Source organism: Ceratotherium simum, chromosome 16, assembly GCF_057802395.1.
Source record: "Ceratotherium simum simum isolate JZ-2026a chromosome 16, ASM5780239v1, whole genome shotgun sequence".
Taxonomy (NCBI): Eukaryota; Metazoa; Chordata; class Mammalia; order Perissodactyla; family Rhinocerotidae; genus Ceratotherium; species Ceratotherium simum.
The window spans coordinates 10,906,825-10,933,793 of record NC_141915.1 but is presented as its reverse complement, the minus strand read 5'-3'; the positions used below and the strand labels follow the sequence as shown (position 1 = coordinate 10,933,793).

The 26,969-nt window shown below is 48.5% G+C and overlaps 1 protein-coding gene across 1 annotated transcript; it reads left to right on the top strand.

Moving 5' to 3' along the window:
- Positions 1 to 77: 77 nt before the first annotated feature.
- On the top strand, positions 78 to 25,752 carry POLR2A (RNA polymerase II subunit A). The gene is made up of 29 exons (XM_004433135.3): positions 78 to 575; positions 9,686 to 9,818; positions 9,964 to 10,100; positions 10,194 to 10,367; positions 10,511 to 10,792; positions 11,139 to 11,300; positions 11,420 to 11,640; positions 12,040 to 12,172; positions 12,911 to 13,035; positions 13,134 to 13,344; positions 14,148 to 14,357; positions 14,443 to 14,611; positions 14,797 to 14,891; positions 15,049 to 15,252; positions 15,641 to 15,863; positions 16,355 to 16,538; positions 16,955 to 17,126; positions 17,220 to 17,325; positions 17,423 to 17,628; positions 20,300 to 20,524; positions 20,678 to 20,924; positions 21,279 to 21,379; positions 22,247 to 22,351; positions 22,440 to 22,622; positions 22,872 to 23,075; positions 23,284 to 23,470; positions 23,596 to 23,709; positions 23,891 to 24,040; positions 24,144 to 25,752. The coding sequence occupies exons 1-29, from the start codon at positions 483 to 485 to the stop codon at positions 25,298 to 25,300; spliced, it is 5,913 nt and encodes a 1,970-aa protein (XP_004433192.1). The 5' UTR covers positions 78 to 482; the 3' UTR covers positions 25,301 to 25,752.
- The last annotated feature ends 1,217 nt before the right edge of the window (positions 25,753 to 26,969 follow it).

The following is a 26,969-nucleotide window of genomic DNA, read 5'->3' as shown; positions in this document are numbered from 1 at the left end:
GCGCAAGGGAGGGCGGGAAAGGAAGGGGCGGGTACGCAGGGGCGAGTCTATAAAGGGCGTCATTCGGTCAGTTCTCTCCTCAGAAGCGCCGAGAGCGCGGCCGGGACGGTTGGAGAAGAAGGCGGCTCCCGGAAGGGGGAGAGACAAACTGCCGTAACCTCTGCCGTTCAGGAGCCCGGTTACTTATTTATTCGTTACCCTTTTTCTTCTTCCTCCCCTCAGGATCTTTTCCTTCCCCCCCCCTCTTTTTTTTTCCTTTTTAGGAGACGAAAAATCTCCGGAAAGGGGGAAGAGAGCTCCTTTCGCTCTTTTTCGTTTCCCCGCCTCCTTCCCTCCCCCACCTTTCCCTCCTCCGGCTTTTTCTTCCCTACTCGGGGAGGTCCTTCTCGGTGGCCGCCCCGACGGGGTCTGAGCACCTAGGCGGAGGCGGCGCAGGGTTTTTGTAGTGAGGTTTGCGCCTGCGCAGCGCGCCTGCCTCCGCGATGCATGGAGGCGGCCCCCCCTCCGGGGACAGCGCATGCCCGCTGCGCACCATCAAGAGAGTGCAGTTCGGAGTCCTCAGTCCGGATGAACTGGTAAGCGGCTCTGCCCTTCGACTCCTCCTCCCTCCCGCGCCGCGGGCGGGGCTTGACGGTGGCTGCGGAAACTTGGTGCTTCTCGCTGCGTAAGAGTCCCCGGCAGGGAGGGTGGGTTAGCGGCGCCGACGCAGTGTGGGGGTCCAGCCTCGCGTCCTCCCACAGTTAAATTTTGCTAGGATGTGAGCAGGCTGAGCGCTGTGTCCGGGAGGGGGGCCTGGCCACAGAAGGGGCTGGTGAGTAGGGTGACTGGCTCCACACGTCAGAGTTACCGACGTTAAACGAGGTGAGACGAATCCTAGGGGGCCTTTCAGCTTTGGATAAGAGGACGAGCCCCAGATATTTTTCCTCCCCCTTCTACAAATATTAATTGAGCACTTGCTATGTGATAGAACAGACGCTGGGGATACAGAGCTGAACAAGACAGACAAGGACCTGCCTTCTGTGGGAAGGGGCAGGGGAGACAGACACTAAACATATGGATAAATGAATAAACAAGATAATTCAGTTAATAGCAAGTGCCCTGAATAAAGTGAAACGGTGTAAGGCGATGGACGTCACTGAGGTGAGGCTTCTTTAGATGGAGTGGTGTTAGGGTTTGGGAAGGCCTGTCTGAGGAGGTGACATTACTTGAAAATCATCTAGGCCATAAATTCTAGGTCAAGAGCTTTTCAGGCAGAGGAAGCAGCAAATGCAAAGAGCCTGAGAGAGGAAGGAACTTGGTGTGTTCCAGGCGCTGAAAGAAGGCCAGCGTGGCTGGGGTTTAGTGGCTGAGAAGGAGAGTATTACCAAAATGGGCAGAGGAAGCATCAGGTGGGGCATGCCAGGTGGGATATTGTAAATCATGATAAAGAATAGAAAATAGAATATTCTATTTTCAGTAGGAAGCCATTGGAGAATTATAAGCAGGAGAGGGACATCAAGTTTACATTAAAAGAGAAAACAAAACCTACTCCTTTGTTTGTCCTGTGAAGATCTGATTGGGGAGGAGGGCTAAGAATGGAAGTGGGAGAGACCAGGGAGGAGAGTGGCTCTAGGGGAGAGCTGTGGGTGACTTGGACTCCTTCCTTTGTGGAGCGAACTGGTTGGAGAGAATGGAGTTGAATGGCTGTGTTTGTGGATGGAGGCAGTCGCTGGAAGAGAAGGCTCAGGTGTGTGAAAGTTGTGTCAGGAGTTAGAACTTCCTGAATTCACACCATACCACAGAATAAATTCCAAATGGAGTTAAGATTTAAACCTAAAAAACAAAATGTAAAGCACCAGAAAAATACAGAAGGCTTTTAAGGTGCTGATACTAGGGGCAGAACCCTTAATAGTAATGAGTTAATTGTAGGTAAATTTTATCAAGTCCCTATTATGTGATAGGCACTGAGCTAAGCATTTTAAATACAAGAGCAGATTTTAAAGAAAGGAAGGGCAAATTTCACGAGCACTTCTGTTTATCAGAGACACCATGGACAGCTGAAAAACAGATTGGGAAACAACGTTTGCAATGTGATGGACAAGGTTAGATTTCTTTTTTTTTTTGTGAGGAAGATCGGCCCTGAGCTAACATCTGCCAATCCTCTTTTTTTGCTGAGGAAGACTGGCCCTGGGCTAACATCTGTGCCCATCTTCCTCCGTCTTCCCACATCTTCCTCCACTTTATGTGGGACGCCGCCACAGCATGGCCTGATAAGCGGTGCAACGGTGCGCGCCCGGGATCTGAACCAGCGAACCCCGGGCTGGCGCAGCGGAGCACGCACACTTAACTGCTTGCACCACCGGGCAGGCCCTGGATTTCTTAATATACAAGGAACACTTACAAATTGGGAAGGAGAGCACACATCTAGACAAAGGGATGAAAGATCCGAATAGGCAGTTCACAGAAGTAGTACAAATGGCCAATAAAAAATATTCAGCTTGCTAACAAAAACGTGCAAATTAAATAAAATTTTTTCCCTTATCTGATTTTTCCCTGCTGGCAAAAATATTGGGAAATAGGCATGCTTATGCATTGTTGTAGGAGGATAAATTGGTATAACCTTTTTGGAGGACAATCGGACAATTTAATCAGTCATTTAATATGCATATTCCTTGGCCCAGCATTACCACTTCTCAAAATTTATCCTTAAATAAGAAACTCTTAATTAGTTCCTCTCGAACTTGCCCCTCCTCTAAGTCTTGCCTAGTTCATTGAGCAAGCATTGCCTCCACTGTTCATCCAGTTGCTCAGGCTAAAAACTAAAAAGCCATCTTTGATTCTTCTCTTTCTCACAACCTCCACTCAGTCTATCTGCCACTGTCAGTTGTACCTTTCAAAATATATCTGGAATCCAGCCATTTATGACCATCTCCATCTCTACTGCCACGTTCCATTCCCCCATCATCTTTCCTATGGAGTACTGCAGCGCCCAGTTGTTCCTCCTGCAGTTTGCAGGGCAGCTAGAGAGATCTTTTTATCATGTCTCTTCCTGCATGGAATTCCTTCCAAAGGATCCCAACTCCTTACTCTGACGTATGAGGTCCTTTATTATCTGGCCCCTGCTTGCCTCCCCATCTCATCACCAATCTCCTCTTTGCTCTTCTTTAACCACACTGACCTGCTTGTTCCTCCAACACTGCAAGCTCATTCCTGCCTCGAGGACTTTATTATTCACTATTCCTGCTGCTTAGAACAACATTGCTTGGGTCTGCTCCTTTAAGTCAGTATGTTCTCTGCTCCGATGTCATGTCATTAGGAGCACTTCCCTGACCACTCTGTAAAGTAGCATCGCATTCTCTAAGCCTTAGTCTTGATTTAATTTTACTTCATAGCCTGTCACTACCTGAAAGGATTAGTTTTTGGTTACCTCAATAGAAGGTAAATTGCATGAGGGACTTGGTGTTCACCTCTTTTCCTTCAGCCTCTCAAATAGTGCCTGGCACATAATAGGCATGTAATACAAGTTAATTGAATAAATGAGTGAATAAAATATTGGGGAAGGATTTTTATTACAACATTGTTTGAAAATGATAATTATAAATCGCCTGAATATTTACTAGTGGTTGCTATTGGGTAATCCAGTGTCTTTTCTTATAATAGAATAAGACCTTCCCTGTATATTAAAGCCCCTGTTCCCAAACTGCTGAGGCACTGCAGCAAACTCACAGGGGCCCAGTGAGAGGTTTTAAATTTTCAAGAGAAGCACAGAAACAGCAACATTTGATGCCCTGGGAACTCTTAGTTCCAGGTAGTTCCCTTTCAGCATTAGATGGCGCCAAATCCCTTTCGATGACGTCATGTCTTTGTAAAGCTGGGTTTTTAGCAGTTGCTAAATACTGGGTAAAAATCAGTGTAGAGCAAGAAATAAGGGTGGTGATGTCCAATCTGATTCCAAGATTTGAGAAGTTGTGCAGTGCCCAACAGGTGTCGTAGGTAAATAATTGTGGTTATTTGGGAAATAAATTAAACTATTTTTATTTTAATATATTAAAATATTTTTCTCAGTTTATATGTGTTATTTTTTCAAATGGCTATTGAGTTGCTAGGACATAAATGCTTATTAAATTGTTTGGATCTAGGTACCTAATAAGTGTGGGCCTGTTTTGACCTAGAGAGTGCTGTGCAAGTTACTAAGACACTAAGGGCGTTGTGTACTGATAGAGTTTAGGAATCTGTATAAATGAAAAAGTTACAGGACACTATGCAGAATGAGACCTCACTTATGTAAGAATGGGAACATTGCATTTTTTAAAAAGTATGGAAGGCTGTTTCACAAAACTTTATAGGGGTCATCTCTGGGATGCAGGATTATGGGAGACTTTGATTTTGCTTTGCAGTGCTTGCAGTTTTTATGGTGCTCCAGTATTTAGAGGGAATAACAGTTATACTTCGGGTAGGATGGTGGGTAGGTCATGGGCTTCTTGTGGAACATAAGGGCCGACTGTCTTCCAGAAGTCTTGGAGTGGGGTGTATATCGAGGTACAGAGGGCTTTGAGAATTGGCTGCAACGTAGAGCTGTTGTCTTTGCTGTTGTAGGATGGGTTTGGATGTTACCGAGTGAGGGTAAGGAAGCGGGGAGGGTTGGTGCTAGGGCTTTATGCAAAGCTTGTACAAAGTCAGGAGAAATGGGTACTTGATTACATTTGAAGGAGTTGACCCCTGTTCATTAAAAGCAACTGTCTCCCTTGGAAAGCATAATTTATTTATTCCCCAACTTATTTCAGGAAGGATTTAAAACAGTAGTATACTTTTATGTAGTGTGGGTTACATTGGTGAATCAGAAGATTGTCCTTGTCTTCAAATTATTTAGAGTCTATTGAGAGATTTCCTATACATTCAACAACTGTTTACTGAGTTCGGACCATGTGCTGTTTGTTTGCTGTGTCCATGCTGAGGATATAAAGATCAGTGAAACATGATCCTTGCCCTCAAGGGTTACAGTCCAGTGGGAGAGACAAATGTGTAAACAAGTAATTAAAGTTGGACTGAGAACCTTGCTGGGGTGTGGACAGGTTAGGAAGATTTAGAGAAGACTTCACAAAGGTGACATTTGAATTGAGTCTTAAAGAAGTTTACTGGAAAGGGGGCATGTGAAGAAAAGGAATTTTGAGAAATCTAGTGCAGTCGGAGCATAAATGTAGGGGGACAAATGTGGTAACAAATAAATCTGTAAGTGTGGGTTGAAGCCAAGTTGTAAGGACCTTGTGTGCTTTGCTAAAGTGAGGAGAGCAAATGAGTATTTTCTGAGAAATATGGCGGGCCTTTTGTTCTCTCACCTCAGGGGCATCCCCCTGGGACTGGCCACCTCCTCAGGGGTCTAACCTTTATCCTGTAGGTAGTGAGAACTAGTGTTTGGATGAAAGGTTGGGGGCTAAAGTAGTTTGTATATAATCCAGAAAGACAATTTGTTAATTTACGTAGAGGGATAGTCCAGAACATTCCAGGACAGCGCCTGGCCCAGTCTCAATGCCTGGAAGCAGAATTAGTCCTTAGAAGGTGGTTGGCTTGGTGCGCATGGACTTGGAGCAGAGGGAGGTGAAAAGGTTTGAGCATGATTTCCCTTAGGTACCTCTAGTGATTCCCTGACAGATTCAGGCCTGCTTCCGCTTTTTTGTGTTTCGTTGAAGGTGAGCAAACTCCTTTGTATTTCTCCCAAGACATAATGCAGCTGATGGGGTTCCAGCTTTGTGAATTTGTGAACTGGGCCTGTCTCCCTGAGATTTCACCAGGTTATCTTCATGAGCATTGTGGGTATTCAGAACCTCTTCAGCCTTGCATCTGTAGACCGTTTTTGGTTTCTACCCAGCAGTGGCTAGTCAGATCCATTATGAGGGCATTACTGGTTTGACTGGCAGGGGACAACATTCCTCTTTTTTCCAAGTTCTTTGAGGGCACTTCCTGTAGTGTAGGGTTCTAAGCAGTTTAGTTCAGTTTAACAAACATTTATTGTGAGTCATGGGATCCAGGATGATAGAGAAATGCTGCCTGCTCAAGAGATGCTTATAATCTATGGGGAAGCCAGGCCCGAGTAGATAATTTCATTGCATGTGAGATGTGTGGTGATAGAGGGGTTATGGAAGCACACAGTAGGCATGGCATTCTGCCTTAGGGAGGCTGTGGAAAGGTTTTCTGGAAGAGACAGTGTCTGAGCCGAGTCTTTAAATAGCACTTTGTCTTGTGGGGAAGGGCATTCCAAGCAGAGATAACAGCATGTACAGCAGGGACCCAGAGGAGTGCGTCACATATGCTGGGTGATAGGGGGACTACAGGGGACTCTGTTATTGATGTGGAAAAGGAAAAGAAGGTGGAAACATCATAAAACCCTTATTGTAGGCTGTCCTGCTGAGTTTGGACATGATTCTGAGGACGAGAGGGTATGAGGATTAGCTTTCCATTTTAGAAGAAACACCCCAATTGTGATATGGGTGGATTGGAGAGAAACAGGCTGATGACCTATGGAACACTCTGGTGTAGACTACAAAAGAAGGGCCTGACCTAGGGCAGTGATTGGAGGGATGGAGAAGAGGGGCAAGACTGAAGAAGTATTTAGGAGATAAAAATGACAAGTTCTTGGTGAATGATTGGACAATGATAGCTGTCATTTATTGAACACGTATTAAACTGTTGGGGAAGAGGCAGAATCCCCCTCTGCCCTTTCCCTTAAGGTTCTTATGGCTAGCCAAGTAATTAAAAGACAGGTTAGCAGGAGAAAATAATACCAAGTTTAATAACATGTATACATGGGAGAAACCAGGGAAACTGAGTTTCTCAACACAATGGCAGAGATTCTCATCTTAAATACTATCTTCAGCTAAAGACAAAGGAGGATGTTGTGGGGGGTAGTTGTTTGGGATTTCAGAGGGGAAGACGACAATTCACATGGAGAGAGAAATGTAAATGTTTGTCAGACAATTCTTTACAGGACCATCTAGAGATTGTGGCCCGAGAGACAGAAATCACAGTAATCAAGAGTATGTAGGGCTGGCCCCGTGGCTTAGCAGTTAAGTACGCGCGCTCTGCTACTGGCGGCCCGGGTTCGGATCCCGGGCCCGTACCGACGCACCGCTTCTCCGGCCATGCTGAGGCTGCGTCCCACATACAGCAACTAGAAGGATGTGCAACTGTGACATACAACTATCTACTGGGGCTTTGGGGGAAGAAAAAGAAAAAGGAGGAGGATTGGCAATAGATGTTAGCTCAGGGCTGATCTTCCTCACACACACACAAAAAAAGGAAGATAGTATTAACAAAAAAGAAAAGAGTATGTAGATTTAAGTCTTCTCCTTCCGTACTGATAAGAGTTTCTACAGATGAGGCCATCCCCCCCTCTTCCCAATATAGAAAGGGAGATGCATTTACAAATGTAAATATTTGGTAAACAGAACTTTGAAAAGAATGGGCTTAGCAGGACCCTGCCAGTCTGTCTGTACCCAGAGTTAAATTCTAAATTCCTTTAGGCGGTTAATGGGGGAGGTCAAATGTCCGTCAGAGAAAATAACCAAGGTAAAGAGATATATTTCAGGGTGGCCAGTATTGATTTCCCACAACATCCTGGGTTTGTGGGCTAATTAAGTCCTTAATGGTTACATAGTTCATAAGTGATAGAGCCAGAATTCTAAACCAGGGGTCTCCGGCTCCAGCCCATACCCTGTCAACTGTTTTATGCCTGAGGGAAGGCCGGATAAGTGTTGTTTCTGACTTGAGTGCCACCATCTTAGATGGGGACTAAAGGAAAAGGAGAGATTTTTGTAGAGAAGGGAGTTTGCGTTTAGACATTTTGAATTTGATTTATCAGTGAGATATCTGAAGAGGTTCAGTAGGTCATTTAATATGTGAACCCAAAGTCCAGGAGAAAGATGAGGCCTAGAGGTAGAGATTTGAGTGTCATCAGTATATAGTCAAAATCATGGGGCAGCATATAGAGCGCAATGAGAAGTGTGGATGAGCTGAAACCTTGGGGAGTAGCAGTGTTTAAGGAGCAGACCAAGGCAGAGGAGCTTAGGAAGGAGACTAGGAAGCCGAAGCCAGGAGGTAGGAAGAGAGAGTGAGCTTCAAGGAAGTGGCCTATCTGCAGTGTGTCACAGGCCAACAAACTAAAACTGGGACAGGCTTGTTGGATTTGGCAGAGTGGAGCTCAGTGGTCCATCAAGAGTGGTTTCCGGGATGTGGTGGTAGCAGAAAAAGATGTACTATTTAGGAAGATTGCTGTGTATATGCTCTCATAATCACTGCAGTTTGCAGTTTGAACTCAGTCGTCTGTTTGTCGAGCATGACGTGGTGGAAAGAATACACAGCAAATCCTGGCTCTAGCGCTTTCTAGTTGTATGACCTTGGGCCTCTCAGTTTTATAATCTGTAAAATGGAGCCAGTGATGAATATTTTAGAATAGGTTAGTCGTGAAGATAAGAATGAATCAGCTAGCACTGCGCTTGGGACCAAGAAGATATCTCCTGGAGTTTAAATAATTATTTATGCTGCAGCATGGTTGACTAAGATGAGCATATGTTTGGGAGCAGAGAGGGTTGGTTTCGGCTTCTGCTGGTTCCTTCAGATTGAGGCTTTGGGCAAGTCACTTCACACAGCCTCAGGTTTCGCGTGTCTGAGATACGAATTCATGCTAAAAGGATTAGTGGTTAGGGTTAGAGAAACAAGGTACATTAGATACCTTTGCTGCCTAGCATGAAGTTGACACTCGGATCGAAGCTTTTATTAAGTTCCTCTAAATTCTTCTCTCTAGAAGTTAGTAGACCAAAGCCTAACTAATTTAAAAGTCCTTAGTTTTCAGCGTGTGAAAACTAAAGTTTGCCTCAGCTAACCTCTAGCCCAGGGCAGAAATCTCTTCTCCAACTCGTGTCTACTTCTGAGCTCTTCCATCTCTCCCTTTCCTTCACTGAATTGGTCCCTTTAAGTCCTGGCTCCACCTCTCTCAGGATTCTGGCCCTTCGCTCTGCCTGCATCTCATGAGGTGCCTGGGTTCACTTCTGCTCCAAATAATTTTCACCAACCTGCTGCTCTGGCACCCGGCCCTCCTGTTTTATAATAAAGTCTCCATCTGAACGTGAAAGGGTTCAGGCTGGCCAGGCCCTTAAGGAGGAGGAGATGACAGGGATGGGGGCAAAGAGTGCCTAACTTGAGGAGCTGAAATTGGAGTTGGCAGAGCATGTTTTGGGGGGAGGATACCTGGGCTGTCTCAGCAGGACGCAGTGCAGAGTGGTTCCTGCTAGGTACTTAGGTTCTGGGCTTGATTTCAGCCTCGGGGAGGAAACAAGGCATTAATACCCCCTTGAAACAACTTTTATTTCTTTTTTCTGTTAAGTCCTATGGATGTCAATGACCTAGAATTCAGCCCAGAGGGATGTCTGGGGTTGAGTCCTAGAGATAGGCGATCTGTATGGAGCCCAGGGTCGACTGCAGTCTAGTCTGAGCACCCCGCTCCCGCTCAGACAGTGACTGGAACAAGCTCGTGACTTGTGATATTCAACTCGGGCATTTCCAGAGGTATACACACTGATCCCCCATTCCCCTCACTCCAGGCTAAACCTGGTTAGTTCTTCTGTAAGTAGTTTGGGGTTCTTTGAGGCCTTAGTATAGGAAAGCTGGAAACTAGGAATCCTATTTAATTGTTATTGGCCTTTTTTTCCTGCAGAAGCGAATGTCTGTGACAGAGGGTGGTATCAAATACCCAGAGACAACTGAGGGAGGCCGCCCGAAGCTTGGGGGGCTGATGGATCCGAGGCAGGGGGTGATTGAGCGGACTGGTCGCTGCCAAACTTGTGCAGGTGAGTGTTGAGGGGCTGGCATGGAATCCTGAAGGGCAAGGAGAGAGGCTTGGCTCCTTAAAGAAAACCAGGCCTGAGGGTGGACCCCTGGAGACCTAGTCTCCGAGGTGACAGTGGGAGGAAAATGTGGTGTGTGTTCCCACAGGAAACATGACAGAGTGTCCTGGCCACTTTGGCCACATTGAGCTGGCCAAACCTGTGTTTCACGTGGGCTTCCTGGTGAAGACAATGAAAGTTTTGCGCTGTGTCTGCTTCTTCTGCTCCAAATTGCTTGTGGACTCTGTGAGTGGGGGATAGGCCCCGGCCTCAGGGAGGGGTTGCTTGGTGAGGGGCAGGGGAGCAGGCCCAACTGACCCTGCTCTGCTCTGCCCCCAGAATAACCCAAAGATCAAGGACATTTTGGCGAAGTCCAAGGGGCAGCCCAAGAAGCGGCTCACGCATGTCTATGACCTCTGCAAAGGCAAAAACATCTGCGAGGGTGGGGAGGAGATGGACAACAAGTTCGGTGTGGAGCAGCCTGAGGGCGATGAGGATTTGACCAAAGAAAAGGTAGCTGGGGCTGGCCTAGACTGCTGGGAGGGAGGGGTCAGGAGGTGGTCCTAGAGGCCTGGAGAGAAGAGTGGGAGGGCTGGCCTGGTGTGGAGGTAGATGGCCTGATCTCTGGCCTCTGATGACCCCTCTCTCCTTTGAAGGGCCATGGTGGCTGTGGGCGGTACCAGCCCAGGATCCGGCGCTCTGGCTTGGAGCTATATGCAGAGTGGAAGCACGTCAATGAGGACTCTCAGGAGAAGAAAATCCTGCTGAGTCCTGAGCGAGTGCATGAGATCTTCAAACGCATCTCAGATGAGGAGTGTTTTGTGCTGGGCATGGAGCCGCGCTATGCCCGGCCTGAGTGGATGATTGTCACAGTGCTACCCGTGCCCCCCCTCTCTGTGCGGCCTGCTGTTGTGATGCAGGGGTCTGCCCGTAACCAGGTTAGCGGCTTCAGGATCCTGCCTCTCAGTTAGATAGCTAGATGTCTGAAGGGAGGGAGCCCTGTGGCTGGGGGTGAAGGTGTGCAGGAGCCAGTGGTGGAGTGCATTGTGCATGGGTGACGGACAGATCATCTGGGTCTGAAAATACCCTGCCATTTGTTAGCTGTGAGACCTTTAACGAGGCCCTTGACACGGTTAAAGGTCACAAAGGTGCTTCTGTATCTATGAAATGAGAGACCAGACTTGCCTCCCAGAGTGGTGTGAGGATGAGAGAGGTGCTGTGTGCTGGCACATGCATGCTCAGTGCTCGGTGGCTGGATTGTGACGGTGTTGACTTCTACCTCAGGATGACCTAACTCATAAACTGGCCGACATTGTGAAGATCAACAATCAGCTTCGGCGCAATGAGCAGAATGGTGCGGCGGCCCATGTCATTGCAGAGGATGTGAAGCTCCTCCAGTTCCATGTAGCCACCATGGTGGACAATGAGCTGCCTGGCTTGCCCCGCGTGAGTCAGCACGCTCCCCACACCCTGTGCCTGAGTAGGGGGCCAGCATGAGGCCTCCAAGCTCTGGAGAAGGACCCACTGCTGACTACTGGGGTGCCCCCCCCAATGTTTCTTCACAGGCCATGCAGAAGTCTGGGCGTCCCCTCAAGTCCCTGAAGCAGCGGTTGAAGGGCAAGGAAGGCCGAGTGCGAGGGAACCTGATGGGCAAGCGAGTGGACTTTTCAGCCCGCACTGTCATCACCCCTGACCCCAACCTCTCCATTGACCAAGTTGGCGTGCCTCGCTCCATTGCCGCCAATATGACCTTTGCAGAGATTGTCACCCCCTTCAACATTGACAGGTGTGCCTCAATTCAGAAGCCCTGCATGGAGTGGCCAGGGGAGACATGAGGGGAATGGGCTTGGAGCGAGCAAGAGGGAGCATTGAGGTTTAGAAGTTTGGGCTTTGGGCTGGCCCTGTGGCTTAGTGGTTAAGTGCGCGCGCTCCACTGCTGGCAGCCTGGGATCGGATCCTGGGCGCGCACCGACGCACCGCTTCTCCGGCCATGCTGAGGCCACGTCCCACATACAGCAACTAGAAGGATGTGCAACTGTGACATACAAGTATCTACTGGGGCTTTGGGGGAACAATAAATAAATAAATAAAAAAGTTTGGGCTTCCACTTGGAGCTTTGGTGTGAGGGTAGTGACAAGGGCTTTTTGGGAAGCATTTTATTTATTGTACCTCTTTTCCCTCCTAGACTTCAGGAACTAGTGCGCCGGGGGAACAGCCAGTACCCAGGGGCCAAGTACATCATCCGAGACAATGGCGATCGCATCGACCTGCGCTTCCACCCCAAGCCCAGTGACCTTCACCTGCAGACTGGCTATAAGGCGCGTAATAGGGCCGGCCCCGTGGTTTAGCGGTTAAGTGTGTGCACTCTGCTACCGGTGGCCCGGGTTCGGATCCTGGGCGCGCACCGACGCACCGCTTGTCCGGCCATGCTGAGGCCGTGTCCCACGTACAGCAACTAGAAGAATGTGCAGCTGTGACATACAACTATCTACTGGGGCTTTGGGGAAAAAATAAATAAATAAAATTATTAAAAAAAAAAAAAAAGGCACGTAATAGACCAGGGCCTTTCTCATCTGAGTGGGAAGCTCTCTGGAATGGGGGCCTGCTGGAGTGGGCCATCTGAGGCTGTCTTGTTCATTAGGATCCAGGCTTGTTGACTCTCTTTATAAAAGACTACTGCTGTCCTAGGCTAGGTTATAGCTGCCAGCCACTGGAATTCTGGGTGGGGATCACATAAACCCAAGGGTAGAGGGACATAAATGGCGGGGAAGAGGGATCCAGGGATGGACAGAGCAGAAGGCTTCGTGTTCAGAGTCTCTCTCTGTTTTCTCCCTTGATTGAGTTCCCTGAGGTGGAGGATATTATGTCTTAGTCATCTCTGATAACCTGGTATCTATCCCAGGCCTGAGCCAAAGGGGATCGTTGATAAGCGTTTTAAGTGAAATAGCACCACCACAGTGTCATGCGTTTCCGTGTACAAAGCATTTTAAGTACACTGTCATTTCATTCTTAGCATATCCCTTGCACTGAGACTAATCTGCACTTCATCTCCCTAGGTGGAACGACACATGTGCGATGGGGACATTGTTATCTTCAACCGGCAGCCAACTTTGCACAAAATGTCCATGATGGGCCATCGGGTCCGCATTCTCCCCTGGTCTACTTTTCGCTTGAATCTTAGGTCAGTCCCCTTGCTGAGGGAAGCAGGCTGGGACGGGGCTGCTCCCTGAGGTTTCATACAGTCATCTTCCCGCCTCTGACTTCTCTCTTTCCCTGCAGTGTGACAACTCCGTACAATGCAGACTTTGATGGAGATGAGATGAACTTGCACCTGCCACAGTCTCTGGAGACTCGGGCAGAGATCCAAGAGCTCGCCATGGTGCCACGCATGATTGTCACCCCCCAGAGCAATCGCCCTGTCATGGGCATTGTGCAGGACACGCTCACTGCAGTGCGCAAATTCACTAAGAGAGACGTCTTCCTGGAGCGGGTGTGTGATCCTAGAGAGGAAACCTGTCTGGGCAGGTGGAGGGGCCTCAGGGTAGCGGGGCGGAGGACGGAAGGAAGGGCTATGATTTTTGCCCTGACTTGCTTTGCACTGACCTGTATGTGAGACTGGCTTTTCTATGAGGCGGAAGGAAGGGGGTCAGGAAAGATCAGAGGCCGAAAAAGGTACATGGCTTTAGCTCCCCATTTAATTCCTTAAAATGGCATGTAATTTCAGGTGTTGTCTGGAAAGTAAAGGTGAAGGGAAAAATAAATATGACTTCGTTAAAATTTTTATTTATTTGTTTATTTTTACCTCCACTTATTTCCTGATTATTAAGTAATTGATACTTGTTAAAAAACAAACAAACGTGGGGCCAGCCCGGTGGCGCAAGCGGTTAAGTGCGCACGTTCTGCTGCGGCGGCCCGGGGTTTGCCGGTTCGGATCCCAGGTGCGCACCGACGCACTGCTTGTTAGGCCATGCTGTGGCGGCATCCCATATAAAGTAGAGGGCGATGGGCATGGATGTTAGCCCAGGGCCAGTCTTCCTCAGCAAAAAAGAGGAGGATTGGCATTGGATGTTAGCTCAGGGCTGGTGCTCCTCACAAAAAAAAAAAAACCAAAAAAAAACCGAAGTCTCACTATTACAATGAATTTTTTATTAAAAGTTTGGAAAACACTTTCCCTGGCATCTCTTTGCCCCTGAAATCTGGCTTCACACCTTGGGCAGGGTGGCCTCCCCTAACATACCCAGAGGTGAGGCCTGCAGTTATGACTTTGTGTCTTTCTTGCTCTTTATCTCACAGGGTGAAGTGATGAACCTCCTAATGTTCCTGTCAACGTGGGACGGGAAGGTCCCACAGCCAGCCATCCTGAAGCCCCGGCCCCTGTGGACAGGCAAACAGATCTTCTCTCTCATCATACCAGGCCACATCAACTGCATCCGCACCCACAGCACCCATCCCGATGATGAGGACAGTGGCCCTTACAAACACATCTCTCCTGGGGACACCAAAGTAGGGCTTAGCTTCTGGATGTGTGGGGACAAGATTTGGACATTGGAGCCAGAACAGGGGCCTTGAGTGGGTGCTTTGTCCACAGGTGGTGGTGGAGAATGGGGAGCTGATCATGGGCATCCTGTGTAAGAAGTCTTTGGGCACATCAGCCGGCTCCCTGGTCCACATCTCTTACCTAGAGATGGGTCATGACATCACTCGCCTCTTCTACTCCAACATTCAGACCGTCATCAACAACTGGCTCCTCATCGAGGGTGAGCATAGGAGCTCTACCAAGCCCTCTATGAATGCTATCTCTCCCACTTCTTACTGCCCTTCTTCCATCTCTTGCTCTTTCCTCCTTGGATTGGTGTTCTTCCGTCAGCTCTCGGCTACAGTTCCATCCCATGTTTCTTGGGAATCTAAAGAGGGTGTTGTTGATGCCTCTCCTTGTCTCTAGGTCATACCATTGGCATTGGGGACTCCATCGCAGATTCTAAGACTTACCAGGACATTCAGAATACTATTAAGAAGGCCAAGCAGGATGTAATAGAGGTGAGAGAGAAGGCTGGGCAAGGACTGAATAAGAGGCTCTCAGAGACTTTGAACCTAACACCAGCTCTAGCAAGAAGGGTGTCGGGGTTAGAGGAAAGGGAAGTAGTTACAGAGGTTGATGTCGCCCTGAGAATTCTGCTTCCTCCTTTGCACCCAGGTCATTGAGAAGGCTCATAACAATGAGCTGGAACCCACCCCAGGGAACACTCTGCGGCAGACATTTGAGAACCAAGTGAACCGCATTCTCAACGATGCTCGAGACAAGACTGGCTCCTCTGCCCAGAAATCCCTGTCTGAATACAACAACTTTAAGTCTATGGTTGTGTCTGGGGCTAAAGGTTCCAAGATCAACATCTCCCAGGTGGGGAGCCTTGTCTTTCCAGATAGGGGGCCACATGAAGGTTGGGAGGGGGGAAAGTGTATGTTTGGCGGGGTTGGGAAGTTGGGGAAAAATACTGGGAACTCTTATTTTTAAGGCAAAGGGAGGGCCGGCCCCGTGGCTTAGCGGTTAAGCGTGTGCACTCCGCTGCTGGCGGCCCAGGTTCGGATCCCGGGCGCGCACCGACGCGCCGCTTCTCCGGCCATGCTGAGGCTGCATCCCACATACAGCAACTAGAAGGATGTGCAGCTATGACATACAATTATCTACTGGGGCTTTGGGGGGAAAATAAATAAATAAATAAAATCTTTAAAAAAAAAAAATAAGGCAAAGGGAGAGTTAGACGTGCCCCACCTTTTCTGTTTCCCAGGTCATTGCTGTTGTCGGGCAGCAGAACGTGGAGGGCAAGCGGATCCCATTTGGATTCAAACACCGGACTCTGCCTCACTTCATCAAGGATGACTATGGGCCTGAGAGCCGTGGCTTTGTGGAGAACTCCTACCTGGCTGGCCTCACCCCCACTGAGTTCTTTTTCCATGCCATGGGGGGTCGTGAGGGTCTCATCGACACAGCTGTGAAGACTGCTGAGACTGGTGAGGCTTTTCAATCCGGGGCCCTTTCATGGGCTGGTACCAGGGACTACCACAGGCTGAAAATCCCGTAGGATGTGGAGAGTGGGGCTTCTCAGGCTAAAGGCTTCTATTCCCAGAGATGTAATTTGGGCCTTTATGGAAAGAATAGAGACTAGAGTTAGGCAGATGCCAAGAGTTAGGCAAACACCCTTGTTCTCATTGCTGTACTGCATTCCATGATGCAGGGAGAGAACTTCAGGGTCTCTGCTACTGACCTGTCACATGGCGGGTGGTTCCTACAGGCCTCTGCTTAGCCCTGGCTCCATCTGGTGGTGGACGTGACTTTCACTGAGAGACCTTGGGGTTGAGGGGGCTCCCAGCTGACTCATCTGAGGATCCACATGGGTTAAGGATCCAGAGTGGCCGCATGGCTTGTCCTAAGATAGGGAGGACTTTGGGGCTTTGTCATCCTCTCCTTGCCTTGGGTCCCACAAGTGATTACCTCCCCCCAGGCTACATCCAGCGGCGGCTCATCAAGTCCATGGAGTCGGTGATGGTAAAGTATGATGCGACTGTGCGGAACTCCATCAACCAGGTGGTGCAGCTGCGCTACGGCGAGGACGGCCTGGCGGGCGAGAGTGTTGAGTTCCAGAATCTGGCTACCCTTAAGCCTTCCAACAAGGCTTTTGAGAAGAAGTGAGGAGGGGCAGGCGGGTGGTTCTCACCCCCTGGGGCTCAGGGCCAGTGTTTAGGATTCCTTTCCCCACACACAGAGCCTGGAATGTGTCTTGCAGTAGAACTTACTTTTTAAAGCCGTTTCCCCACCCCTCTGAAAGCAGCTGTGTCATGGGAGAGGGTGGGTCCAGGGCAGAGTTAAGACCCATCCCTGGTTTGTCCCTAGTGATGGTACAAAGCAGGCCCAGAGGGGCTGGTGCAGGCTCAGGTCCTATTGGCAGCCCTCAAGCCTGGATCTTATATTTCCCCGCTCAGGAGTCTTGCCTCCAAACCCCTGTTCCTGTAGGTTGCACACCTTCGGGAGTCTCACAGTACCCATTGTGGGGATCAGGCCCCAGCCCCACCTGCCCCTTGACTCCACTCCCTGCTGACTGTAGGTTCCGCTTTGATTATACCAATGAGAGGGCTCTGCGGCGCACACTGCAGGAGGATCTGGTGAAGGACGTGCTGAGTAATGCACACATTCAGAACGAGCTGGAGCGAGAATTTGAGCGGATGCGGGAGGATCGAGAGGTGCTCAGGGTCATCTTCCCAACTGGCGACAGCAAGGTGTGTGTGGGCAGAAAGGGCTGGGCTGGAGAAGTGCTGCCACTGCATGGCTGTCCCAACCTGTGAACCTCCCTCACTTCCATGCTGCCTCAGGTTGTGCTCCCCTGTAACCTGCTGCGCATGATCTGGAATGCTCAGAAAATCTTCCACATCAACCCTCGCCTTCCCTCCGACCTGCACCCCATCAAGGTGGTAGAGGGTGAGTACCTGCTTCAGGGCCTCCATGCCAGGCTTGGGGGGATAGGAGCCAGCTGGGCCCTGGTCTACAATCTCTTCACCCCTTGCTTGGCCCCCAGGAGTCAAGGAATTGAGCAAGAAGCTGGTGATTGTGAATGGGGATGACCCACTGAGCCGGCAGGCTCAGGAGAATGCCACGCTGCTCTTCAATATTCACCTACGATCCACGCTGTGCTCCCGCCGCATGGCTGAGGAGTTTCGGCTCAGTGGAGAGGCCTTCGACTGGTTGCTCGGTGAGATCGAGTCCAAGTTCAACCAAGCCATTGTGAGTATTGTACTCCTCACCTCAGTCTTGTTTATCTCCTTTGACCTATTGACTTCTCTGGTCTCTGAGAACAGCCCACTTGTACCCACAATCACCTAATAATGGCTCTCATTCATTGAGAGACTGCTGTGTACCAAGTCCTGTGTTTGGGGGTTTATACCTTTATTCCTTAGCAGTCTTAAGACAGACGACCCTAGTTGGGGGGGTGGGGGTTAGTCCCGTGTAGCAGAGATAAAAACTGGGCCTTGGAGAGATGGTGTGACTGTATTGTATGATACATATAGAAAATAAGTGGCATGGCTGGGATATGAAATGGGAGTATTGTCCTTTATTTTCTTAAAATGCCTGCTGTGCGCAGAATCCTGATTTAGGTGGAGGTAGGGAATTGGAGGGAGTAAGCAGGAAAGAGATTTATAGATATTGGAATATACTATTACTATCTTTAAGAGTTTTATAGGGTAATGGAAGGAGAGAAACATAATTATAGGCATGTCTCTGAGTCCATTTGATGTAAATCCAGTTTTATAAATCCAATAATTAAAATGCATTAGGGAATACTACAAAACATGGTTGAAAGAAATTAAAGAAGACTTAAATGGAAAGACATCTGTGTTCATGGATTAGAAGACTTAATATTGTTAAATGGCAGTAATCCCCAAAGTGATCTACAGATTCAGCACAATCCCTATCAAATTCCAGCTGCCTTTTTTGCAGAAATTTACAAGCTGATCTTAAAATTCATATGGAAATGCAAGGGACCCAGAATAGCCAAAACAATTTTGAGAAAGAACAAAGTTGGAAGACTCCCACTTCCTGATTTTAAAAGTTACTACAGAGCTACAGTAATCAAGACAGTATACTACTGACATAAAGATACATATACAGATCAGTGGAATAGAATTGAGAGTCTAGAAATAAACCCTCACATTTATGGTCACTTGATTTTTGACAAGGGTGCCAAGTCAATTAAATGGGAAAAGAATAGTCTTTTCAACAAACAGTGCTAGGACAACTGGATATCCACATGTAAAAGAATTAAGTTGGATCCCTACCTCACACCATATACAAAAATTATTTCAAAATACATTAAAGAGCTAAAATTAAGTGCTAAAATTGTAAAACCCTTAGGAGAAAACACAGGGGTAAATCTTCACCACCTCAGATTTGCCAGTGGATTCTTAGGTATGACACCAAAAGCATGAGCAGCAACAACAACAACAAAAATAGATAGAGTGGAATTCATCAAAATTTAAAACTTTTGTGATTTAGAGAACACCAAGAAAGTAAAAAGACAACACACAGAATGGGAGGAAATATTTGCAAATCATATATCTGATAAGAGCTATGCATAAAAGGATATATAAAGGTCTATTACAAGTCAACAATAAAAAGAAAAAATGTTGGGCCAGCCTGGTGGTGTAGTGGTTAAGTTCATGTGCTCCACTTTGGCGGCACAGGGTTTGGATCCCGGGCATGGACCTACACACCACTCATCAAGCCATGCTGTGGTGGCGTCCCACATGAAAAATAGAGGAAGATTGGCACAGATGTTAGCTCAGGGCCAATCTTCCTCACCAAAAAAAAAAAAAAAAAAAAAAAAAAACAAAAAGTGAGGGGCTTATCGTTAAGCCTTCTAGGGTAGACAGAGATATAAGGAAAAAATGATTCATAAAAAAAAAAATCAAAGGATTTGAATGGATGTTTTCCCCCAGAGAAGATATATAAACCACCAGTAAAAACATGAAAAGGTTCTCAACATCATTAGTTAACAGGGAAATGCAAATCAAAACCACAGTGCAATACCACTTCATGCCCACTAGGATGGCTAAAAAAACTTACAAGTATTGGTAAGGATGTGGGGAAATTGGAACTTGCATACCTGGCTGGTGGGAATGGTGCAGCTGCTTTGGAAAACAGTCTGGCAGTTCCTCAAAAAGTTAAACATAGAGTTACTATATAAGCCAGCAATTCAACTCCTAGGAATATACCCAGGAGAATCGAAAACACATGTCCACACAAAAACCTGTACGCAAATGTTCATAGCATTATTATAATAACCAAGCAGTGGAAACAACCTAAATGTCCATCCATTCATGAATGGATAAACAAAACTGATATATCCACACAAGGGAATATTATTCAGTGATAAAAAAGAATGAGCTGTCAAGCCATAAAGAGACAGCGATGAACCTTAAATACATATTACTAAGTGAAAGAAGCCAGTCTGAAAAGGCTACATATTGTATGATTCCATACAATATGAAACGTATGATTCCATACCATGAAAAAGGTGAAATTTTATGATATGTGATTATATCTCAATTAAAATAATATATTGGAGAGCTTCCCACTTAGAAGACTTATGAAATAAATATTTATCTTGTAACTAGCATACTTGTAGGAATCTGGACTGTGGGTGCTATACTACCTTTTTCTGGGTGTCCAGCACATCAGGTGCTAAATGGCATGTGTGAATTGAAGAGATGTCTGAGGAAGGGGATGATCAAATAAGACTGATTTTTTTTTTTTTAAGTTTCTCTGTCCTTTCCAAATGCCTTTGCCCCATGTCCTTTAAGAGCAGAGGATAGTCCCAGCTCTGACTGCATTTCACTCTCATTCACCAGAAGAGAGAAGTTTGCTTTTTCTGATGCCAGCTTTTCTTACTCTGTAGGCCCATCCTGGGGAAATGGTTGGAGCTCTGGCTGCACAGTCCCTTGGAGAACCTGCCACCCAGATGACCTTGAACACCTTCCACTATGCTGGTGTGTCTGCCAAGAATGTGACACTGGGTGTGCCCCGACTTAAGGAGCTCATCAACATTTCCAAGAAGCCAAAGACACCCTCACTTACTGTCTTCCTGCTGGGCCAGTCTGCTCGAGATGCTGAGAGAGCCAAGGTAGGGGTTGGGTAGATGGGCTTCCTGGCAGGAGGAAAAGGAGGGGAACTCTTCCCGTTGAATAAAGGGTTTGGGATTTCCTCTATAGGAAGGTTTGAAGAGGCCTTTGGAGCCACCCAAATGCCTATGTCATGAATCTGTCTTTCTTCCCAGGACATTTTGTGCCGCCTGGAACATACAACATTGAGGAAGGTGACTGCCAACACAGCCATCTACTATGACCCCAACCCACAGAGCACGGTGGTGGCAGAGGATCAGGAATGGGTGAATGTCTACTATGAGATGCCTGACTTTGACGTGGCCCGAATCTCCCCCTGGCTTTTGCGGGTGGAGCTGGACCGGAAGCACATGACTGACCGGAAGCTGACCATGGAACAGATTGCTGAAAAGATCAATGCTGGTAAGGCTGGGAGAGCAGGCCCAGCTCAGGAGTCCTGCCTGGACTTCCCGTCTGTCATGTCACTGCACTCTAGTTCCAAACAAGCCACCCAGCCTCACCGCCTTCCATGCACCAGTTCTGCTCCTCTAATGCATCTCTTCTCCAGGATCACTGCTCCCTAGTCTTCAGTATCTCCAGTTCCCCTCTGCCCTCCCTTTTCTTTCTCAGTGTTTCCCCTCTCTCTTTCTAGAAGGGTTCTATGTGAAAGAGGGGAAGCCAAAAGAGAACCCCGTGTGGGGAGAGCTGCAGATGAACAGTGACTAGGACGCAAGTCCTATAGATGCCGTCTTTCTCATGGCTGCTTCTCCCCACTAGGCTTCGGTGATGACTTGAATTGCATCTTTAATGATGATAATGCAGAGAAGCTGGTGCTCCGTATCCGCATCATGAACAGTGATGAAAACAAGATGCAAGAGGTAAATGGGACCCAAGAAGAAATCGATATGTTAAACATAGAAAACTGTTAAATCATGTTTGTGACCAAAGAAGTGAAAATGAAAGCAACGTTGAGGTACCAGTCACACCACCTAATGTAGGAATGGAGAATGGTGGTTAGCTATGATTTTCAAAACTTTCAGCAGCAAAAATCTTTGAAATCTGAAGTAGAGGTCATATAGATAAAACAGATGGCATTGAAATGGGGGCGACTCCATAGCCATGTCACATGTGGGAGAGCCTTGGCTCTCCCACAAGGCTCCTGCGTGAGGGTTGGGGGCAGGTTGGACAGTAGGAATTGCTGTGTCCTAGGGAAAGTGATGTGACAGCAGGTGGAACAAGACCCGAGAAAGTGTTTGACAAGTGACTTCACTCCTGGGCCTGGCTCCTAAAAAATTGCTCAGCAGATGTGGGTGTCTGTTGCTTTAATAATAAAAACTCAGAACTTACTAACTAATGAACTGTCAGAGAATAGATAAGAAAATTGTGACATGTCTTGATGGAATACAGTATACCTCCATTAAATGAGATCACTTGTCAAGGCAGTGGCAGCCTGGGCACCTGCTCCGTGAGTGCCAGAGCGAGCAGAAACTGCTGATGCCTTGCTGCAGCCCTCAGAGTGCACACAGACACAAGTGGGAATTGTGTTAGGGTGGTGGGGTGAATGCCTTTTCTAAGGTTTCTTTTAATATAATCCTACAAACACAATCAAAAGTAATCTCACTGGAACTGAAGAGGGCGGAGTCTGGGGCCTGACTTGACTCTTAGGTCCCTGAGGAGGCTGTGGTGTGGGCTGAGCCTGGGAAGAGACCGGAGGATTCCAGGAGCTGACTTCACTCTTGTTGCAGGAAGAAGAGGTGGTGGACAAGATGGATGATGACGTTTTCCTGCGCTGCATTGAGTCCAACATGCTGACAGATATGACCCTGCAGGGTATCGAGCAGATCAGCAAGGTCAGCCATTCCCTCCCCCATAGCCCTTCCACCTCCCACTTCTTTCCCTCCACCCCGCCCAACCTGAGCTTACTCTGTCCCCCTCCAGGTATACATGCACTTGCCGCAGACAGACAACAAGAAGAAGATCATTATCACAGAGGATGGGGAGTTCAAGGCCCTGCAGGAGTGGATCCTGGAGACGGACGGTGTGAGCTTGATGCGGGTGCTCAGTGAGAAGGACGTGGACCCCGTGCGCACCACGTCCAATGACATTGTGGAGATCTTCACGGTGAGCCGCTCAGAGACCCGCTGCCCTGGTCTTTCTTGGATCTCTGGCTATAAGCCCCCCTCCCTGGTTGCATTCCTTGCTCTCCACTCACAGGATTTCCTTGGTCAGATTTTTTAATGTCTGAATCTACTTTTGAGTCTGGGCTTCACTGACTCCTGACCCTCTCTCTTTGGATCTGGGTGGCAGTAGGAGCCGGGAGGAGAGCAGAGCTACTTGTTCTTGACCCTTCACCCCCAACTCCCATGCCAGGTGCTGGGCATTGAAGCTGTGCGGAAGGCTCTGGAGCGGGAGCTGTACCATGTCATCTCCTTTGATGGTTCCTACGTCAATTACCGGCACTTGGCTCTCTTGTGTGATACCATGACCTGTCGCGGCCACTTGATGGCCATCACGCGACATGGAGTCAACCGCCAGGATACCGGACCTCTCATGAAATGCTCCTTTGAAGAAACGGTAATGGCAGAACTTCTGAGCAGGGTGGAACTAGAGAGAAGGGAAGGAGGGAGTGCTGTGGGAAGAAGGGCATCCACCAGAGTGAATGTGCGGTGGGCACTGGAGCTGTTCCTCCCTCTTTTGTGTGAGTGGGCTGTCACGAGAGGAACAGCCCTGGGGCACTGTGTAGAGGGTCTAATGGGGCCTGCCCCCTCTTCCCATGGTTCAGGTGGATGTGCTTATGGAAGCAGCCGCACACGGAGAGAGTGACCCCATGAAGGGGGTGTCCGAGAATATCATGCTGGGCCAGCTGGCTCCAGCTGGCACCGGCTGTTTTGACCTCCTGCTCGATGCAGAGAAGTGCAAGTATGGCATGGAGATCCCCACCAATATCCCCGGCTTGGGGGCTGCCGGACGTGAGTATGAGGGCCTCAGCTGCACAGAACCTGGCTGGGCCTACCAGGAGGAGGCAGGCCATGGATGGGAGGGCGGCCAGTTCCTAGGTGATGGTCCTCATAAGTCACTGTGTGCCCCTTTGCAGCCACTGGCATGTTCTTCGGCTCAGCACCCAGTCCCATGGGAGGAATTTCTCCGGCCATGACACCCTGGAATGTGGGTGCCACCCCAGCCTATGGCGCCTGGTCCCCCAGTGTTGGTGAGTGACCCAGCCCAGGAAGAGAGCCCTCTAGGTGGTTCAGAGGGTGGGTGAGCTGGGCTCGTGAAGAGCCACCACACTGGGACACTGGAGGCCTTGGAGCTCTAGGGAAGGTGTCGGGTGGGGTGGGTTGCTTGGGCTCCTGCTCTGGTTTTAACTTAACCTTTCTCTCACTTTACAGGGAGTGGAATGACCCCAGGGGCAGCTGGTTTCTCTCCCAGTGCTGCTTCAGATGCCAGCGGCTTCAGCCCAGGTTACTCCCCTGCCTGGTCTCCCACGCCAGGCTCCCCAGGCTCCCCAGGCCCCTCAAGCCCATACATCCCCTCACCAGGTGAGTCGTCCCTGTCTGACAGGGCCAAGTTTGTTTCCTCTCGGATCGTACCTTTTGGGCGAGTCTCTCCATCACTAAACTCCTTTCGGCTTCTTTCCCACAGGTGGTGCCATGTCTCCCAGCTACTCGCCCACATCGCCTGCCTATGAGCCCCGCTCCCCTGGGGGCTATACGCCCCAGAGTCCCTCTTACTCCCCCACTTCACCCTCCTACTCCCCTACCTCTCCATCCTATTCTCCGACCAGTCCCAACTACAGTCCCACATCACCCAGCTACTCCCCGACCTCTCCCAGCTACTCCCCGACCTCTCCCAGCTACTCCCCAACCTCTCCCAGTTATTCTCCCACTTCTCCCAGCTACTCTCCCACTTCCCCAAGCTACTCGCCCACATCACCTAGCTACTCACCAACTTCTCCCAGCTACTCGCCAACATCTCCCAGTTACTCACCAACCTCTCCCAGTTACTCGCCAACTTCACCCAGCTATTCTCCTACCTCTCCCAGCTACTCGCCAACATCTCCGAGCTATTCACCAACGTCACCAAGCTACTCACCCACTTCCCCAAGTTATTCACCCACCAGCCCTAACTATTCTCCAACCAGTCCCAATTACACCCCAACATCACCCAGCTATAGCCCAACATCACCCAGCTACTCACCTACTAGTCCCAACTACACACCGACAAGCCCTAACTACAGCCCAACCTCTCCAAGCTACTCTCCAACCTCACCCAGCTACTCCCCGACCTCCCCAAGCTACTCTCCTTCAAGCCCACGATACACACCACAGTCTCCAACCTATACCCCGAGCTCTCCCAGCTACAGTCCCAGCTCTCCCAGCTACAGCCCTACCTCACCGAAGTACACCCCAACCAGTCCTTCTTACAGTCCCAGCTCACCGGAGTACACCCCAACCTCTCCCAAGTACTCACCCACCAGCCCGAAATACTCACCCACCTCTCCCAAGTACTCTCCTACCAGTCCCACCTATTCGCCCACCACCCCAAAATACTCACCAACGTCTCCTACTTATTCACCAACCTCTCCAGTCTATACCCCAACCTCCCCCAAGTATTCACCTACTAGCCCCACTTACTCACCCACCTCCCCCAAGTACTCGCCCACCAGCCCCACCTACTCACCCACCTCCCCCAAAGGCTCTACCTATTCACCCACTTCCCCTGGCTACTCGCCCACCAGCCCCACCTATAGCCTCACCAGCCCAGCCATCAGCCCGGATGACAGTGATGAGGAGAACTGAGGGTGAGCAGGGTGTGGCGGCAGCTGGCTAGGGCGAAGGGCAGCCTTGGTGATGCCCTGCAGCCCTCACCTCCCTCGTGGGGTGCAGGCCTCCAGACCAGGTCCTTTGTACATAGCTCCTTGTGACAAAGTTCCCCATTGAAGTTCTGGTCCCATTTCTGGTGGGCCTTTTTGTCTTGTCCTCTACTTGTGCTGTTTCAGAACCCACTCACCCAGCTGTGGTGTTCTCGTTCCTACCCCACCCACCCCAGGACTGTCCCCAAGTTGAGGATCTCTCCTTGCCTATGGCTTGATTTGGGGGTAAAGGGTATTTTAACTTCTTAGGGGTAGTTCTTGCTCTGGGTCGTTTACGGCTGATCCTTGGAAAGAACAAAGCTAAAAGCTAAAAAGCTGCCTTTTGTCTGTTATTTTATTTTTTGAAGTTTAAATAAAGTTTACTAATTTTGACCAAAAGTGTGTACATCAAATGCTTAATTTGGAGGCAGGAATACCCAGGCCCCTGCCCCTGCCTGGGCTGCTGTTCCATTTAGTGTGTTTGAGCTGATCCCAGGGGAGCAGGCAAGACAATGAGAGCAGACAGTCTGTCCATTGAAGAAATACCGACTGTGTGCCAGGCATCGCTCTGTCCCGGGCTTGTGGTGGTCAGACAGAGACCACCCTTGTCCTGCATTAGGGCAATAGTGAACATAATGGCTTTTTAGCCCATTTTAGTATGTAATTTGGAAAAGCATAGAAAGATGTAGTACAGAAGCAGAAAAATTTCACCCTGCATGCCGCCACCAGGAGGCATGTTTTCTTTTGCTATTTTTCCTACACATTTCTCAAGTTACTTCTAATCAGCTTTTGTTTTGGCCTCAAACCAACAATGAGAAGATTATGAATACTGAAAGCCAAAGTTAAAGGATTTGGGGATAATTTTCTGGTTTTAGCTGACCATTTCATATTTTCTTTCATTAGCTCCTTCTTAATGTGGATATCAACTTTCTATATTCTCTGCAAGTTATTTCTGCTTTGCTTTAGCTATTTTTAATTAATTTTCTTAAACTTTGAAATATTTCGTAGTATAGAAAGTGATACGGCCAACATCTATTAATTTATCACTAAGATTATAGATGGTAGATATCATTTTGCCACATTTAATCCAGATCTTAAATTGTTTTGAAAGAAATGAGTTCTTTTTATAAAAAGGATATACATATATTTATTATAAAAGATATGAGCACTGTAGAAAGAAGAAAATAAATCTCCCCAAATCCCACCACCTAGAAACTAGTGTTGACAGTTGGTGAACACAATTTTACCAGACATCTCTTTCATCATGTAGAATGATGATAAAAGGTTAGATACAAATTGTTTAATAAGCATGGGATTAGTGGGCCGGCCCCGTGGCTTAGCGGTTTAAGTGCACGCGCTCTGCTACTGGCGGCCTGGGTTCGGATCCTGGGCGCGCACCGACGCACCGCTTCTCTGGCCATGCTGAGGCCGTGTCCCACATAGAGCAACTAGAAGGATGTGCAACTAAGACATACAACTATCTACTGGGGCTTTGGGGAAAGAAAAGGAGGAGGATTGGCAATAGATGTTAGCTCAGAGCCAGTCTTCCTCAGCAAAAAGAAGGATTAGCATGGATGTTAGCTCAGGGCTGATCTTCCTCACAAAAAAAAAAAAAA